The following is a 16,934-nucleotide window of genomic DNA, read 5'->3' on the forward strand; positions in this document are numbered from 1 at the left end:
ATGGCTACTATCACCAACTTCTGTGCTGCTCTGTCTGTCGCCATCATCTTTGCCATTTCACATGCTACAAGTTCGACAAGCGAGCCTACAATTTCAGCTTCTCCATCTGTTCTACCGTATGTAACGGCACCCAATATGTCCTCATTTTTCCCCTCTCCGAGTGTTCAAGGGCCTCCAAGTTCTACCACTCCACCTAATTCAGAGACACTTGCGCCAGTACCAAGCTCAGGCCAGTTTGTGGGAAAAAGCTCCTCCGATTCTACTAGGCTTGACAGTGGCATCCTCATTTCAGGTTTTGGGCTTGTTAGTATGTTCATGACAAGTCTAATCTTTGTCGTTTAAGCATATAACTTGTGTATTTTCATTTTGAGATATACAGGGCTTGTGATTTGTTATTACCCCGTTTTTCCTCTAATAGTCATTTGGATGGGTTTTAGGCTCCCTTTTTCTTGGATTGTTTAGCCCCCAAAAAGATCCTCATTTTTATCCACCCTAGATATGTTAAACCATTTTTATTTTTTAATCTAGTCGAATATAAATATAAAATGAGATGTGATGAAGTCATATAGGACATGCGTGTATATGTGTGAATATATATATATATGGGTAAATAAGATTTTATTGATGATTGATCATAAAGATAGATAAAAGCCCAATTACACGGATCATATACAAAAGTAATGCTCAGGAGTGATGTTCTAATCATACAAGAGATTCATGAATGTTCGAGCCATAAAAATCAATTACAATAGACTATTGGAACAAAGTGTTCAAAAAGAAAGTTTTAAGTTTATCCATTGATTGTTCACGATCTTCGAAATTTCTCTGGTTCCACACCCTCCATAGACAGATCGAAAGCATCTTCCAAATTGTGAGAGTCTGAAAAGTGCCTTGTAGTCTTCCTCTCTATGAAGTTAAGAGGTCGACCACCCTTCTTGGCACCACCCAAACTACACTCACCCTAGACAAAAGACTCATTCCACAAAGTTGCGGCAATCTTACAATGTATTAGTAGATCATCAACGGATTCTCTGCTCTTTTTATACAAACAACACAAATCTAATATTATGATTCAGCATTTCTTTGTGTTGTCGATAGTGAGAGCCTTCCCCGAAGAAGCTACCTATATAAAAAAAGATGCATTTAGGGGAGAGCCTTTGTCTTCCAATACTGGAATGGATTTGCATTATGCTTAAAGATGGATTGGTAAAGGAGCGGACGGTGAACTTCCCCTTCATCGAGGGACGGAATATATATTTTTGTTTATAAAGAGCCGCTGTATAAGCAATCCATACATGATCAATTATCCGGTAACTGTCGCTTACGGCGAACAAAGAAATAAACGAACAAAACAGAAGTTTTCCAATTTGTGACTTGGAGTGTGGAATAATTGGGGTGGTAAAGTTTATTGTCTTCATACAACATACGCTCCAAACATCATGCCAAAACTCTTTTTAATTACATTCCTCGACTGTTGCCCTCCCTAAATCTCGTGCCTTGTTGCCAACAAAACGATAAAAGCGAAAATACAAAGCTAGCTCAGGAAACCAGCTACATTATTGGAGTTTCAAACTCATCAATTCAACTCAAGTTCATTTCTACCTCTCATCAGGCAGTAGATATATTTGCCAAAGTCTTATCTGCAGCTCGATTTCATTGACTCAAGTCCAAGCTCAGGTACTCTCACCTCCCATCAATCTGCTATCAAGATGAATGACCCTGCTTCAGACAACTCAGACGTAGGACTCCATCTCACACTTGACGACTCAACTGCTGATCAAGATAAGTTGCAGAAACCAAATGATGCTGTTGATGCACTTCAAAGTGACATTATCCTGAACAACCATATTGCACTATTTAAATTCAAATGCATAACTATAGTGTATATCTGTAACTTTGTTTTTATCTGCAATTTAGTGCATATCCATTTATCAAATTCAAACTCGTGTGCGGGCTATTATAAATTGATTAATACTACGTACACAGCTTCAGTATCATGGCTGAAACTATTTTTCTGCATTTTGTATATTCGTTGCAGATAAATGATTTTACGTTCGGCTAAATATTTAATTTTGTCATTGTTCATCCTCGTATATTAGGTTATAAAAATAGGATTGCGTCCGTGGAGTGCATATATACAAACGGAATAGCTGTTTGTAAGTTGAAATGGCGAGAAATGCATTTGATCGAATGAAGGAGAGGAATGTGAAGTTATGGACTTCGCTGGTTATAGAATGCGTGGCCGAGCCTTGGAACCTCGGAAGTTTTCTATAAGGTGACTGATGATCATCGAGCACTGGGGTCAAACCAAAGTGTGTCACTTTTATGTCAGTTCTAGCTGCTTGCAGCCATGCTAGTCTCTTTGAAAATAAGGCTGGCATTGGTTTAACTCCACCCACGAGCCTTGAATTTGGTGTAAAACGAGCAGTATTGCACATGCACGGTTGATCTTCTTGGGGATGCCCGTCATGTCTACAAGGCATGAGGCCTGATTCTGCAAGTAGTCTGGAGTTCGCTTCTCGGGGCTTGTATGATTAATCACATAAACAGGACCCCGTTTGATAGTGATAGTGTTTCATCTTATCTCACTTAATTTTATTTTATTATTACAATATTTTTAAATTTTCATACAAAATATAATAAACAATTTAATTTTTTTTTTAATTTTAAAACAATAATAATATTAAAAAATGATATTATAACAATATTTTATTCAACTTTTAACTTTCATCTAAAATCATCTTCCCTCATTCATTATCCAAACTGCAACCGAGAGGATTTACAAAAACGTTGTCGTTGAATACATATCATGAAGAATGGTGGAGAACTGGTCAAACCACCTGGAATCGTTTGATCGACCTAAATTGTAGAGATTTATTAATTTGGATAAACTGACTGTGAAGTTTTATTTGGGCATATACCCAATATATAAAGACCATATTTCAGTTGTTCATGACAATAAATGCAAGGAAATGATGAGTGCCCACACTAGCTTGGAGTTCATGTATAGCGAGAATGGAAAATGCTTGTGTGCCCCTTCCCTATGCCCCCTCAAAGTGACCGCTGGTTACAAAAAATTTTTTTTTTTAATTTTTTTTTACTTAATGATTAAAGAAGTGTTTTTAAGTGTATTGATATTTTTTTATATTTTTTAAAAATGTTTAAATATATTAAAAAAATATGAAAAGAAAAATGAAAAAAAAAAAAAATATGACCGTGCGGTCAAATGGAGCGGTGCACTCTGGGCGGTAGAGTAGCACCGTCCTAGTGAGAATTAGCCGGAAGTCGGCTTCCTTAATTAGGAATTCTGCATAATTTGTCACAACCACAATTCAAGTTGTTAAGAATCCAAATGATGCATTTATGTGATATATAATTTATTATGTCACAAAAGCCTATAAATTGTAAATAATAAATGAAAAAAGATACACAACCTCTTACTATTCACACAACCTCCATATACCATAATTTTTTATTTTATTTTTTTATTTTATTAAATATTTAATATATGAATAATGAATAGAAGAATTTAATTAATTTTAAAAAAATAAACTTAAAAAAATTTAAAAAAAAAATTTTAAAAATATGATGTGTGGAGGTTGAGAGGTTGTGTAGTATTGCTCATAAAAAATTGAGATTTCTTACTTGTTGCGCTTTATCATCTCTTGGTAACATTCACAATGCGTTGTGTGCTCACATTTCATTACTTTAAGTGAATAAAAAAGATACTACAAAAATAAAATAGTAAACCAGATCACAACAATGCCCTTCAATACACGAATAAATCATCTACAAAGCACACCTCATTGCATATAGGACAGTGGAGCCGCATGGAGTTCTCCACACACAAATGCAGGTTATCACACAGGCAAACCGAATAGCAAGACCCTATAAGATTGAAAACCATTAATCGGAGATAACATATTCTAACAAGAAAAAAAATATACTTCAAAATGAAGAGAAGGATGAAAACGAACATATCTATGCATGGGATGAATTCATGCAGCATAATCAAGATTTTCAGCTAAAAGGACCCATGTAGTCTACCCAAATCATTTGGACAAAACTAAACAAGCGCTGCAATTTAAAACCAGACAAAAAGAAAAGAGAGTAAAATATACATTGCACAAGACATACCTCTGGCATGACCCATCAACAAGAAAGCTATGAGTTACGGGACCATTCCTATAACAGTCTTCCAAAATCCAAGCCTGCAATTCATACAACATTCAAGTCTAACGCTTTAATAGAAGGTCTAAATCACATGATTTATACTCTAAAAAAACTAGTTAATGACATAATTAGAGTACTATTAGAATCTTATAAAGAGTAAGAATTTTTCTTTTCCAAACAACGTGAGATTGCATACATGGAGCATTACATTAAGAGTGACACGGAGGAAAAGTCCTTACAAGAAAAGTAAAAAGGAAATGATCCTGAATTCAATCAAAAGCATAAAAAGCTCATAGAATCTAGTTCAACACTTGCATCAAGCAATGTCATTGTAATGATTGAATGTAGCTGAGAAGGTTTGTAATAAGTTAACAACTCTTGCTAAAGAAGCAGTCATTTCAGATACCACTGCAACAACTTGATCCATCACTTGAACACTTTAACCATAAAGGCAAAGATTAAAATATCAGAAGTTTCTTCGTCTCTATACATGTGCTGCGTGTTAGATACTCCAATCAATCCATCAAAGAGATATATCTCACACTGCTTATCTCCAGGTAGGATTTTTCCTTCTAAAACCAATTTAGGATTCTTTAACATCTTAAGAGCAGAACTGTCTAAACATCATCAAGAATATCCCTTCCAAATAATGAAAATTTTCACTTTTGATGTCACTCACAATGTTGGGCAATCTCACTAACCTGGAAAATAAATTTGTGCGCCTCATCAACAACTAAATAACATGTCATAGAACATTTCAAATTTCTAAGACTTGCAATGATTTCATCATATTTAGGTCAATCACTACTTTAAGGAAAAATATAGTTACAAGCATAATTGTGTACTAATCTATGCACCAATATGATATGATTGGTCAAAAAGTAAATTTTATTGAAAACAGTGTTAATTTAAATTTTAAGTATGAATAAATCAGTATTAGTGCACAGATTAATACACAACTGTGCTTGTATGTAGCAAAATTCCTACTTTAATGCATTCTGAGCAATATAATTCTTGCTATAAACAATATAGTTAAACACTAAACCAATATAATTGTTGTAATTTGGAATTGAGCCTTTCTTTATTAGCAAAACATTTTTTTATAAATTTCTATTTTTATTTTATAAAATAAGTGTTCTCTTATAACTTCAATTTAAAATTGCGTAATTATTATTTTATTTTTCAGAATTTGATTTTAATTTGGCGATTGGACCAATAAATAAAATAAAATAAGAAACCCTGGCAGTGCCGGTGTGAGCCAGTGGAACACATACAAATATCTGCGAGCGTCATCGTCGCTTTCATTTCTGTATTCCGACCTCCGACCTCTTGTAACTCCCATACAGTCAGATTCATTCTCTCCGCCCCTCTCTGGTTTCTTCCAATGGCTCTCTCAGAAAAAACATCGCGTCAGTCTCTGATCCCCAGCTTCCTCTACTCTTCTTCTCTCTCCCACAAAACCCTACCTCTCGATAATATCATTTCCCCCCCTAATCTTAACACCCTCTTCTCTCAACCCTCGTCTCCCAGTAGCAACGTCTTTGTTCCCGCCCCTAGCGAGCCTTCCAAGAAGATCGAGATGTACTCCCCACAATTCTACGCCGCCTGTACCTTCGGAGGCATCCTCAGCTGTGGTCTCACTCACACGGCCGTCACTCCCCTCGACCTCGTCAAATGCAATATGCAGGTCCTTATTTCCTTTCCAACCCCCGCTTTTTCTTCGCTCTCCCTCTCTTTTTCCCCCTTCCGACTTTGATGCCATCTTCCTAATAATTCCGTATTAGATCTACATGTATCTCTCCACGCGTTGCTATTTGTTCTATTGCATTGGCTCGTTATAGTGTGGATCTGAAATTTTTTTTTTCACGATCTTTTCCATTTGTATGGATTTCTAACGAGCTCATTTGATTGTCTCAATGTTGGAGTAGTTCTCTTTTCGGATCTATTTATGGTCAGACTTTCGGTTGATGATTTCACCTTACGGATGTGACTTTAAATCTACGATTGATTCTCTTTTATTTTAAAAATATGTTCACTTTTGGGTTGTTTCAAGATTTGTGTTATTTCAGCTGAAAATTGTCGAATATTTTTTACGAGATATCAGAATTAGTTTTCCGCCGTGCCAGATTTTCACTGGATTTGATCTTTCGGTGTTTTTGATGAACTTGAGCTTTGCTTTTTGGTTCTTTTCTCTATTTCCATCGTTTTTGATAATTGTAAATTTTACTGAATAACAGTAGGTACAGCCCCAAGCATGCGGGCGTATACATTGCTTTCCAGTAGTTCGTTATTTCTTTTCTTTCTTGAAAGGTGCGAGTACGCAGTTGATTATAAGTTTTACTTATAAAAAAAAAAAATTTCGCAGTTGATTATGATTTAATGATGTTGCATTGTAATATGATTTTCTTCGTGGAATGTATGAATCTTCTGATTGCTGGGATTTTTGGCCTTTGAGAGTGTATCCTGAGGTCATATCGTCTCTCATTCTTGACTATATAACCTTCGTATGAACTATAAATATAAATTTCTTTTTTATTTCTTTTGATCGGTGTTACCGATAAAAATAAATAAATTCTTTTGATGGGTGCTAACACACTAATTTGTAAAGCTTTGTGGTCAAAGGGTCTTCTTGAGATGAGCTGTGTCGACTCTTACATCCTGAGTTTGATTCCACAACTGGAGTTTCCTTGAATGATCTGATACATGGTTCTGGCTAGTGGTGTTGTGCATCCAAGGTTTGCTCCCCAGGGATGATTGCAAAAGGCCTTGCCTTGGTGATGTTCCACATCATTAAAAAGCATACTAATTTGTACAAAATGTCCCATTCTTTATTTGGTTCTCATATCACGAAACAGGATTTAACAAAACTCTTGAAGATAATTTCGCTTTCATCTCACTGAAACTTGGAAATCTTTCTTATACCATGTTCATAATGCAGCTTTTATGGATATATTAAATCTGTGTAGAGAAGCTGTACTTTGTTTATTGGATGTATGTGCAGAATGAGATGATTTGACAAAAATGACTTATTTCCTTCAATTTCAAGAACATGTTTGAAATAGAGAATGCATAGAATCATCTTACGTTTTTTTCTCAACAATCAAACGGTTGGATATTTAATATGAATTGTCACTCTTGGATACAAGGGTGCTGATAAATATTGAGATTTTTGGCTTTCAGATTGACCCTGCAAGGTACAAAAGCATCCCATCTGGGTTTGGAGTGTTGCTGAAGGAGCAGGGCGCCAGAGGCTTGTTCAGGGGTTGGGTACCAACCTTGCTTGGTTACAGTGCTCAGGGTGCTTGCAAGTTTGGATTCTACGAATTCTTTAAGAAGTACTACTCTGACATTGCTGGACCTGAGTATGCATCCAAGTACAAGACCTTGATCTATCTTGCTGGTTCTGCATCTGCTGAGTTCATTGCAGATGTTGCACTTTGCCCTTTCGAGGCAGTGAAGGTCCGTGTTCAAACACAGCCTGGTTTTGCTAGAGGTCTTTCAGATGGGCTTCCTAAGTTTGTTAAATCTGAAGGCGTTCTGGGGTATGCATATGAATGGGGTTCCTTTTTTTCAAATAATATAATGCCATTGCAATTAAGGATGCATTTCTAACTGATTTGTCAAATCATGCAGATTGTACAAGGGTATAGTTCCTCTGTGGGGACGTCAGATTCCATGTAAGTTGGAGTGGGGGAAGGAATTGGATTGGTAGTACTCTATTTTTGACTAACAAAATTCCTAGTTATGATTATGTTGGAGTTCTAAAAATATTATTTAAATTTTCTTATATGCATCCCATGTATTGGGCTATGCCTTTTGTTTTTATTAATAAAAAACTAAAAAATTATTTGGAGTTACGTAATGTCAAATGCTTGAACACACTACATAAATGTCACAATAGAACTAAAAATTTTAGACGAGTCTCAAGTGAGGCTTTCATGGAGGCATGTATTATACGCTATTTAAGACTTTGCAAACATGCAAATGATTGTGTTGAATACATTTTTTTTTTACCTCCATATTCTTAACATGCAAATGATTATGTTGCAAGCACTTGCTTGAGTATCATATATTAGTTTTCATTTTGAAAAGCTAATTGTTTCATATGTTGAGTTTCAATAATTTGAATACTTCAATTTTGGATATTCCTTGTAGAAACTAGAAAAAGCATACATGTATATACACACACATAACAAATATACATGCATACGTACTCCATCGCAGGAAATACCCATATTTCGCTATTTTGGATGCAGTTGATGTTCTGCAGTTTCTCTGGTCTTTGTTTTGATATGCACAATAGTAACCATCTTTGCTTGTTCTCAATCCAGCTTGGTTCCGTGGTGCCATATTTGTTTGTTGAAAAGTTGTTGACCCTAAACCAGGGATTTAATAGAAAAATGTGGCAAGAAAAAAGTGCTTGGCTCCTTAAAACTATGTTGATGCCTTCTTACCTTTCTTTTGTATCATTATGTTCATTCTTGCAGATACAATGATGAAGTTTGCATCTTTTGAGGCCATTGTGGAGAATATTTATAAGTATGCCATCCCCACTCCGAAGGACCAGTGTAGTAAAAGTCTGCAGCTTGGTGTGAGTTTTGCTGGTGGATATGTGGCTGGTATATTCTGTGCTATTGTGTCTCATCCTGCTGACAATCTTGTCTCTTTCCTCAACAATGCCAAAGGGGCAACTGTCGGTGATGTGAGTGATTCTCCTAAGCATGGTTCCCTGGTGCTTGTTTATTCCTTCACACTTTCTTCAAATCTGTCTTCTGGTTTGTCCAGGCCGTGAAGAAGCTAGGTTTGTGGGGTCTGTTTACCCGCGGGCTTCCTCTCCGTATTGTCATGATTGGAACTCTTACTGGAGCTCAGTGGGGAATCTATGACGCCTTCAAAGTTTTCGTGGGATTGTGAGTTCATTTTATAGCTGTGAAGTGGTTGCGTAAACTTTTGTTTTTCATGTTACTCATTTTAGTTGGTAATCGTGATTTGGTGTTATCTTCACAGGCCAACCACTGGCGGGATCACTCCTGCTGCTCCCACTGATGCAACCGAGCTTGCAAAGGTGTAGGATTGCTGATGATCAGCATAATTTTTGTCATTTCAAGGAAGTTAGGAAAGACATCCTACGGGGGCAAAATAAACAGAGGATTGCTGAATCTGTTTTGATGGCTCCCAAGGCAGTGGGGGAGTAATAGTATTTATTCTTTTGAATATGGAACTGTATCCAATTTTCCTAGTGTGAAGGATGGTTTTGTTCTCATCCTTCTGACTGCTCTAATACTTAGTTAGGGCTATAATGAATTTGCACACTGATGTTTGGATCGTGTTTCCCCGCAAGCACGGGTCAAAAAATAATGGGCGCATTGAGTGATACGCTGAGTTCTCTTTCTCTCTCTCTCTCTCTCTCTCTCTCTCTCTCTCTCTTCTTCTTCTTCTTTTTATTTTTATTTTTTATTTTTTATTTTGAAGGCGATTGTGATTAAGCTGAAACATATTCAGGACAAGTATTTCTCTTTTATTATTAGAGTTGATAGACAATCATGTAAGCCAAGTGGAATGCGTGCTTGTTTCACCCAATACGCCAATTGCCATTAACTAGGTCTTCGTTGATGTTTGCAGCTTCTGGGAAGCTGGGGTTTTTCGTTGCCTCCCAAGATTTTGAAGTCGCGAGTTATTTTTATGCCCTACGGTAAATAAATGAATACACCTGGTGAGCTAGAGCATTCACATTGGTTTATGCATATGCAAAATCACATCTTTTAGAGATCCAATTTACCATACAAGCAAAACTTTCACATTGGCTTATGCAAATTTGAGAACAAAATAATAATAAAATATTATCATTTTATTATTTTTTTTGCATTTTTTTTAATAGGGTTTAATCTTCAAATATGTAAAATATTTGAGTAAAATATCTTTTGGAGAATGAATGAATAAAATATGTAGTAAAATATTTAAAAGTAAAATATGTAGAAAGAGAGTGGGAGGAGAGAAAAAGAATGAATAAAATATGTTTTGGAGAGTGAATAGTTAATCTTTAAACATGGGAAAACTCTTGTTGCAGGCCACTTGCGGACGGATTCGTGCACCAGGCTGACGTGGACATTAATGAAACGGTGCGTTTTATCTGAAGCGGGAAGATGAATTTGACGTCTCGGCTGCACTCCTTTCGTTCTTCACTTTTTCAACCTTTTTCGTTTATCACTTCTCCTCTCACCTCTCATCCCCGTTCTGCACCGTTTCCCACTTTTTCACTAACTCTCAGTGAAATCTCCTCCACCGTCAACCCAAACCCAGTAGGGAAATTATATGTGGATGTTAAATGACTTGACAAATCAACCTCAGCGGCGTCGCCAACCACCCACGTCGCAGCTCCACTCTCTAACCATCATTGCACCCTCACGGCCTCCCCATAGCCACTGCCCAGCCCAGACGAAGCCATAGCCAACCACACGTACGACAACACCACCACAAGCTGCAGCTTCCTCCCGTGCCGAGACTCGCAGCTCATCCTCACCATCGCGGAAGCCCAACCAGTGTGCGTCCACCGTTAAGAGAAACCACTCCACGCTCTGCCAAGCCCTCAGCGCGAACATGCCGGCCACTGCCCAGACCCAACCACCTTGATCCGTTGCATTTTTTGTAGCCAACCACCACACAACCTTCTCGGTTTCTTCTCCACTTCCCAACTAGTCGTATTTTAGCAACCATAACAGAGCACATAAGTCCCTGTTTTAGACAAGAGAAGCAGAGCCACTTTCGACGCCACCATAGACCCACATTCCCTCCATTGTCAGCCATTTTTCCTAGCCGGAAGCGGCCACAAGACACTGCCGTAGCTCGGTCGTGCCACTCCCTGGAGCACCGAAAGGTAAGTCCCTCCCTCTTTCACTAACTTTCTCTCTCTCTCTCTCTCTCTCTCTCTCTCTCTCTCTCTCTCTCTCTCTCTCTCCTTTGTAGCCCAGCCACTCTAATCGGCGGCATCACCTCAACCCAGCATATGTCACGAAGATAATTTCAGATCAGAAAAATAGGGCTGTAACCAAATTCAAGGAGAAATTAACCCATATGGTTTAAAAATAAAATTCACCTCGATCTCCCTCTCCGCGTCTTGACATTTACAGTTATGTTTCTTCATCGCGATAAGATTCAACGATTTTTTCTATTTAAAGTCATATGACCGAAGTCAACAAGCCGATCAAGTGGAGAGAGACAGATGGAGGAACCTTTAATGGCGGAAGAAATAGAGAGAGGAACGATTGCAGGAGAGAGAGAGACAGAGGGGACAATGAAAGGGGTAAACTTGTATTTTTACATTCTTTCAGCTGCCACGTCTTCGGCTAGGTGCACAATTCGTGCGCGGCTTGTCTGTACGTAGAAGAACTCTTAAACATGTAAATATACTGTTCATAACTATGCAAATATTTGAAGATGCATAATCTAATGTAGATGAATTTAAGCTCATATTATGCAAATATGATTTTGCATATGCATATGCATAGATCAATATGAATGCTCTAAAGAACCACCTGTTTTACCGTTTCTGGTGCCGACTCATAACAGTGGGGCCTAATGAGATCAGAGATTAATGTGATAAATAATAAACTATCTATCCTAAGCCATCTCTTATTGTGTGTTGCATTCCTACAGGCATACAGGCCGATCTTTCCTCATCTACGTACAATTATCGACGTAAAGACAAGGGGGGCAAGAGGGCTGGCATTTGGAAAAAAATAAAAAATAAAAAGTGATTTCAAATGACTTAATTTGTTAGAAGAAAATCTTGTTTTCTGGAAAATCTAACTTGTCTAATTTTGCATGGTTGAACACTACAAGAACTTTCGAATCGTTAGCTTGAAACTCATCCTCTTGCCTGCAACATAATGTCGGAGGTTATTCTACTTTCTGCTTCCATCAACAACATCACTTGAGTTGCAGGGATGACATGCGCTTCATAGGTTTCTTGTCGCAAAATTTGTCTTTAGCCAAAGACAGCCTCCAGCTTTACCGGGACGCAAAATCTCATCTCAAATGTAAGCCAAGGAAACACAACCAGAAAACATTGCGTCTTTCAAAACATTAACATGCTTTAATATAGGAATACACATTTTACTTACTATATATATATATATATATAGGATTACACGGTATATACCATCAGCGTTATTTTCAAGCTTTCTAAGCTGAAAGCACAGTAAATAAATGTTCCAAAATTTCGATGGGCCAAACCTTCCCTCCTGGTTTGGTTACCAAATACCAAATTATTTCATCTCATCTAATCTAATCGTTATAACTTTTTTAAATTTTCATATAAAATATAATAAACAATTCAACTTTTTCGAATTCCAAAACAAAATTAATATTAAAAAATTATATTATAATAATATTTTATTTAACTTTCAACAAAACATCTCATCTCATCTTAACTGTATAACCAAACCTTGTTTGTAAGTGACCCAATTCTTTGGTTTTTTAATTAGTGTTTCAGCTTTTGGAGTTCCAGTGGGAGTTGTAAGGAATGAGGGTGAAATGTCTAATTTACAGTACCTGTCCATTGTTATTGCTGTCTTGAGGAATCTTTGGACTAGGACTTCCTAGCAGACAAGGAGCTTGGATTCAGCACCGGTCACACGAGATTGATTGTGAAGCAGACATAGGGATGGACATCAGTATCAGCTGCCAGACCAACCATCCCTCCAATTTCATCATTGGTTTTCCAGTATGAGCTGCATTTAACCATCAAAGGAACAATTCCATGAAACATTGATCAGACTACGGAAACAGCCATCAAGATTCACAGATGAACAGAATTAACGAATATCCAGACATATAAATTTCCATTCCTATGTATGTATTCAGAATTAACGAATATCCAGACATAAATTTCCATTCCTATGTATGTAAAGATGCATTTGGTTTGAGCTAAGGCTTCAGGAGGCATGCAAACAACACGTCCTAATTCAACTGGAATACTTGCTGCCCAACTTCGTTATGGCATAAAGCATGGAAGTGTTGAAAGTTCATATAAAAGTTTGGAGATCATAATGTACTTGCAAACAGAGTTTAGAGTTAGCTTAGTTACTGTACAACATCATGATTAATTTTCCAAAAAAATTTCCAAAAATCATCTCTTTAAAAAAATACCTCTTCACAGCCTTCTCATCTTTATTGACCATACCGCATGGTATATTCCTCCCAGGCTTGCTCAATCAGACGACCATCTCAGGTAAATGGTCTTATTAGTTGGGTAAATAATGCATCTTGAAATTATCCATACCATGCTCTTTCTAATAGGTAATCAAGGAGCTTTATTCCTAAGAAAAGGCATAGCCCAAGTACATGGGACCCCCATCTTGTTCACATGGCCCCATGAAGCAAAGAAGCTAAGAAGGCTACCTTATTAGCGTAAATTATTGAGGTTCCCTCATAATAGGCTGTAAAAGATAACATGATTTCAAGGACTTGCCTAGTTGCCTGTTTGCACTGTCACACAACCCTTCAAGGATTGATTGTACTTTTTTCTCACTTCTCACTGATGGAGCCAAAACACACGCCTGAAATTGTGTCAACAAACTGCGCTCAGTCGAAAAGCAAATGTTTTGTTGGAAAGCCATTAATGAACATAAGAGTGCACATACAAGGAATGATGGCGGCAGACCATATCTCAGAATGCTCTCTACGAAAACATGTACAGCAGAAAAGTGCATCCAGGAGCTAAAAACCTACAGGCAAGAAACATATTCTTGTGTTAAATAACGATGTGTGGTGATAATTGTTATAATAGAACTAAAAGAAACTAGAAAACTGTAAGCCATAAAACCAATTTGGAAGATTCTGACCATATATAGGCCAGTAGGCTACAGTGGTGGGCAAATAAGTCAGAGGTGTCCTAAAGATGAGGAATAGCACAAACAAAAATACCTCCCCATAACTGGTATAGCACCACTGCAAAAGAGAATTCCTCAGTCTTTCCTGGTCTTGCATTAATTTTTCTAACTCCTCTTCCGACTCTGTTGTGCTTCTGAACTATATTCAAAATCACGTATCTGAATCACATGGTAGAATGGCAAAAAAACCACTAATTAGATATTTCCCACCAAGCCAAACACTGAAAGTAGAAGAAATTGGAAAATTGCAATAAATTCTTCATGCATTTCTGCTCTGGTGATAGTTCGCATAAGCATACTCAATTGAAAACCTCTATCACGTGCACTTGTTCTAAAATTATCTGCAACACGACAAAAGAGTGTCACAGAATAAAGAGCATATTCATTATCCTCGTACAACTTCTTGGAGGACCTGGGACCTGAACGTGGTTAACTTGATTAATCAGACAGGAAAGATAACAAAAAACAAAAAGTAAAACAGTTAAGACTACAACTATTCCAGAGGTTTAAAAGTCTGATGGATAAGCTGATCAATCAAAGTGAAGTTAAATCATTGATCAGCAAATTAGCGTTCTAAATCACCATCCTCCAAGACTGCTTCGAGGCTGTAACAACAGGAATTGGAATATATAAATATATATATATATTTTTTTAATGAGTACACATAAAAACCTATTCTTACCACAAAGCTTGTCATAGCTGACCAACCAGTCTTTCTGTGAATACTTGGGAACAATTGCAAGGAGAGTCACTAGATGTTCTGAGGTAATTATATCCTCTGGTTTCACCAGTTTTGAGAGATCTCGCACAGCTAAACTAAAATATGCAGAAAGGAAAGGTAGATTAGCAAAGAGGCCAGAATAAAATACATTTTGCGTAGATGCCACAATCAGACATAGAAGAAAAAGGCCATTTCAGGGGGAAAAAAGTATACCTTCCACTTTGCTTCCGGGTTATAGCATTAAGCTGACTGCGGACAGTGTTATACTCAGCAACGGGAACCTAACGAGTCAAAGCATGAACCCAAAGAATACTTAACTAAATAAATAAAAAAAAAGTTTGTTTGCACATCGTCCAGTTTAATTCTTTGGGCAAGCAACATAAGATATAAGCACAATCCAAGCAAGGCATAAAAAGGCTTTGAGTGAGGATTCTGGGGAAAACCGAAATTTGTAAGGTGGCAGCCAATCATATTTAAAGATAAATAAACATTCGCATACACTAACAGCATATAACAACCAAACTTGGATTGTCAAGTGGGGAGGCCTATCCAATCATGTTCATAAAATAAAATTCATGGCATGATGGCAATAGCCAGTCTTGTTCCACAGACCACAAAACCATAAGGACAGCCAAGTGAACCAGGACTGTCATGAAGAAGACCTTCTTGACGCTGCTCAAAGCACCGCCAAGTTATGACGGAGTCTGTCCCATTATACTAATCTGTTGCTTAGTTGAGAGCACAAATATAAAAAATTTCATAACCTGAAGAAAACACTTAATGGCTGTAGCAACAAACATATGTACAAGATCCTATACATCACAGAAAATGGACTCTAGCACGAATGGAATTTCCTCCTCAAAAAAGAATAGGGCTTTCACTCTTCAAGATTCACTGGGTTGTATGTAACTTACCAATAAGTCAAACCCATAAAATAACAATTAAATGAAAAGTTTTTATAAAATAGAAGGGTTTTATTATTTTGATGAGTAATCAAATATTTTACCAAAAAGCTCAATGGCATCCAAGCGCACAAAGGAAGCTTAAAGCAATGAAGTGATTTTGCATCGACCAGAAAAGAATTACATGGCTCATTCTAGTCAAGTGCAGTGAAACGAAGGTTTGATATAACCAACTAACCATATTAGATATATCATCCTAACGCAACTTATATTTCCATGAAAATGTTGTGTCTCCAATAGTCTTAATCACGCATAATTGCAAGCAAAAAGGTACATTTTTTATCTGCCTAAATATCAGATATAACCAAAATATCAAATCAACATGACATTACCGTTGATTACCTTGGGATCATCCTCGATCTTGACTATGAATGCTATCTACAATCTCTCTCAAAGGTGCCATAGTCGGGTACTTAGCTTCATCCCAAAGAAACCTTTTCCATTTAAGAAACCCAAAAACGTCTCAGTTCACAACAAACAGATCACTCAAAATCACCAAAACACCAACCCCTTCCCCCAAAAAAAGTTTCTAAATTTAATGGTCATTCACCTAGTGAGGTAAGAATCAACCGGCACTCCATCAACGGTAAGAGCATTGCTTTCCACACCCGATAACCTCTCCATTTCCTCAATCTGACGCCTGATCTTGTGCGTCACTCCTTCCACAAAGCTGTTCGACTGCACATTCCATAATGGATAGTTTTCATTGGTGAGCTTAGTGGTGACTAAATGTGAGAAGTTTGGAGAGGGAAGGGAGGGAGAAGAAGCCATGGATCAGAGGACTGTTAGTCGTGGGCTCTGATACCATAATAGAATGAAGCATTCTGTGAATTCTCAGATTTCTTTCTCATTACAATGACAAGGGTATTTATACACATATTCTGTACAATATTCTAGAATCAGAAAGGAATAAAATCAGTTACAAAAATTGAGACAAAAAACAGAATATACAATGCCTACGGTGCCTCTGCAGTAGTTGTATTTGGTGCATCAAGATCTTCTATATTAATATGCACACATTTCCGAAGTTTAACTCCCAAATTCATTGTTTAGAATGAATAGAAATCTAAATATCATATCAATATCAACATTTGCAACCCAATTGCCACATATTACTCTGAAGAAATTACAGATTCTATGAACGAAAAAATACGTAATAAATTGATAACAAAAGAAAAATACAGAATT

General features: G+C 37.1%; 1 protein-coding gene and 1 pseudogene across 1 annotated transcript; one reads left to right on the forward strand and one right to left on the reverse strand.

The window, feature by feature from the left end:
* Positions 1–9,547, forward strand: LOC122305748 (mitochondrial phosphate carrier protein 3, mitochondrial-like). The gene is made up of 8 exons (XM_043118304.1): positions 1–303; positions 1,647–1,890; positions 5,403–5,860; positions 7,354–7,715; positions 7,807–7,850; positions 8,661–8,875; positions 8,959–9,083; positions 9,181–9,547. Exons 1-8 carry the CDS (start codon positions 1–3, stop codon positions 9,242–9,244), a joined length of 1,815 nt encoding a protein of 604 aa, XP_042974238.1. The 3' UTR covers positions 9,245–9,547.
* A 2,214-nt stretch (positions 9,548–11,761) lies between these two features.
* On the reverse strand, positions 11,762–16,675 carry LOC122303388 (annotated as a pseudogene).
* Between the last annotated feature and the right edge of the window lie 259 nt (positions 16,676–16,934).

The sequence above is a fragment of the Carya illinoinensis genome, chromosome 3 (assembly GCF_018687715.1).
Source record: "Carya illinoinensis cultivar Pawnee chromosome 3, C.illinoinensisPawnee_v1, whole genome shotgun sequence".
Taxonomy (NCBI): Eukaryota; Viridiplantae; Streptophyta; class Magnoliopsida; order Fagales; family Juglandaceae; genus Carya; species Carya illinoinensis.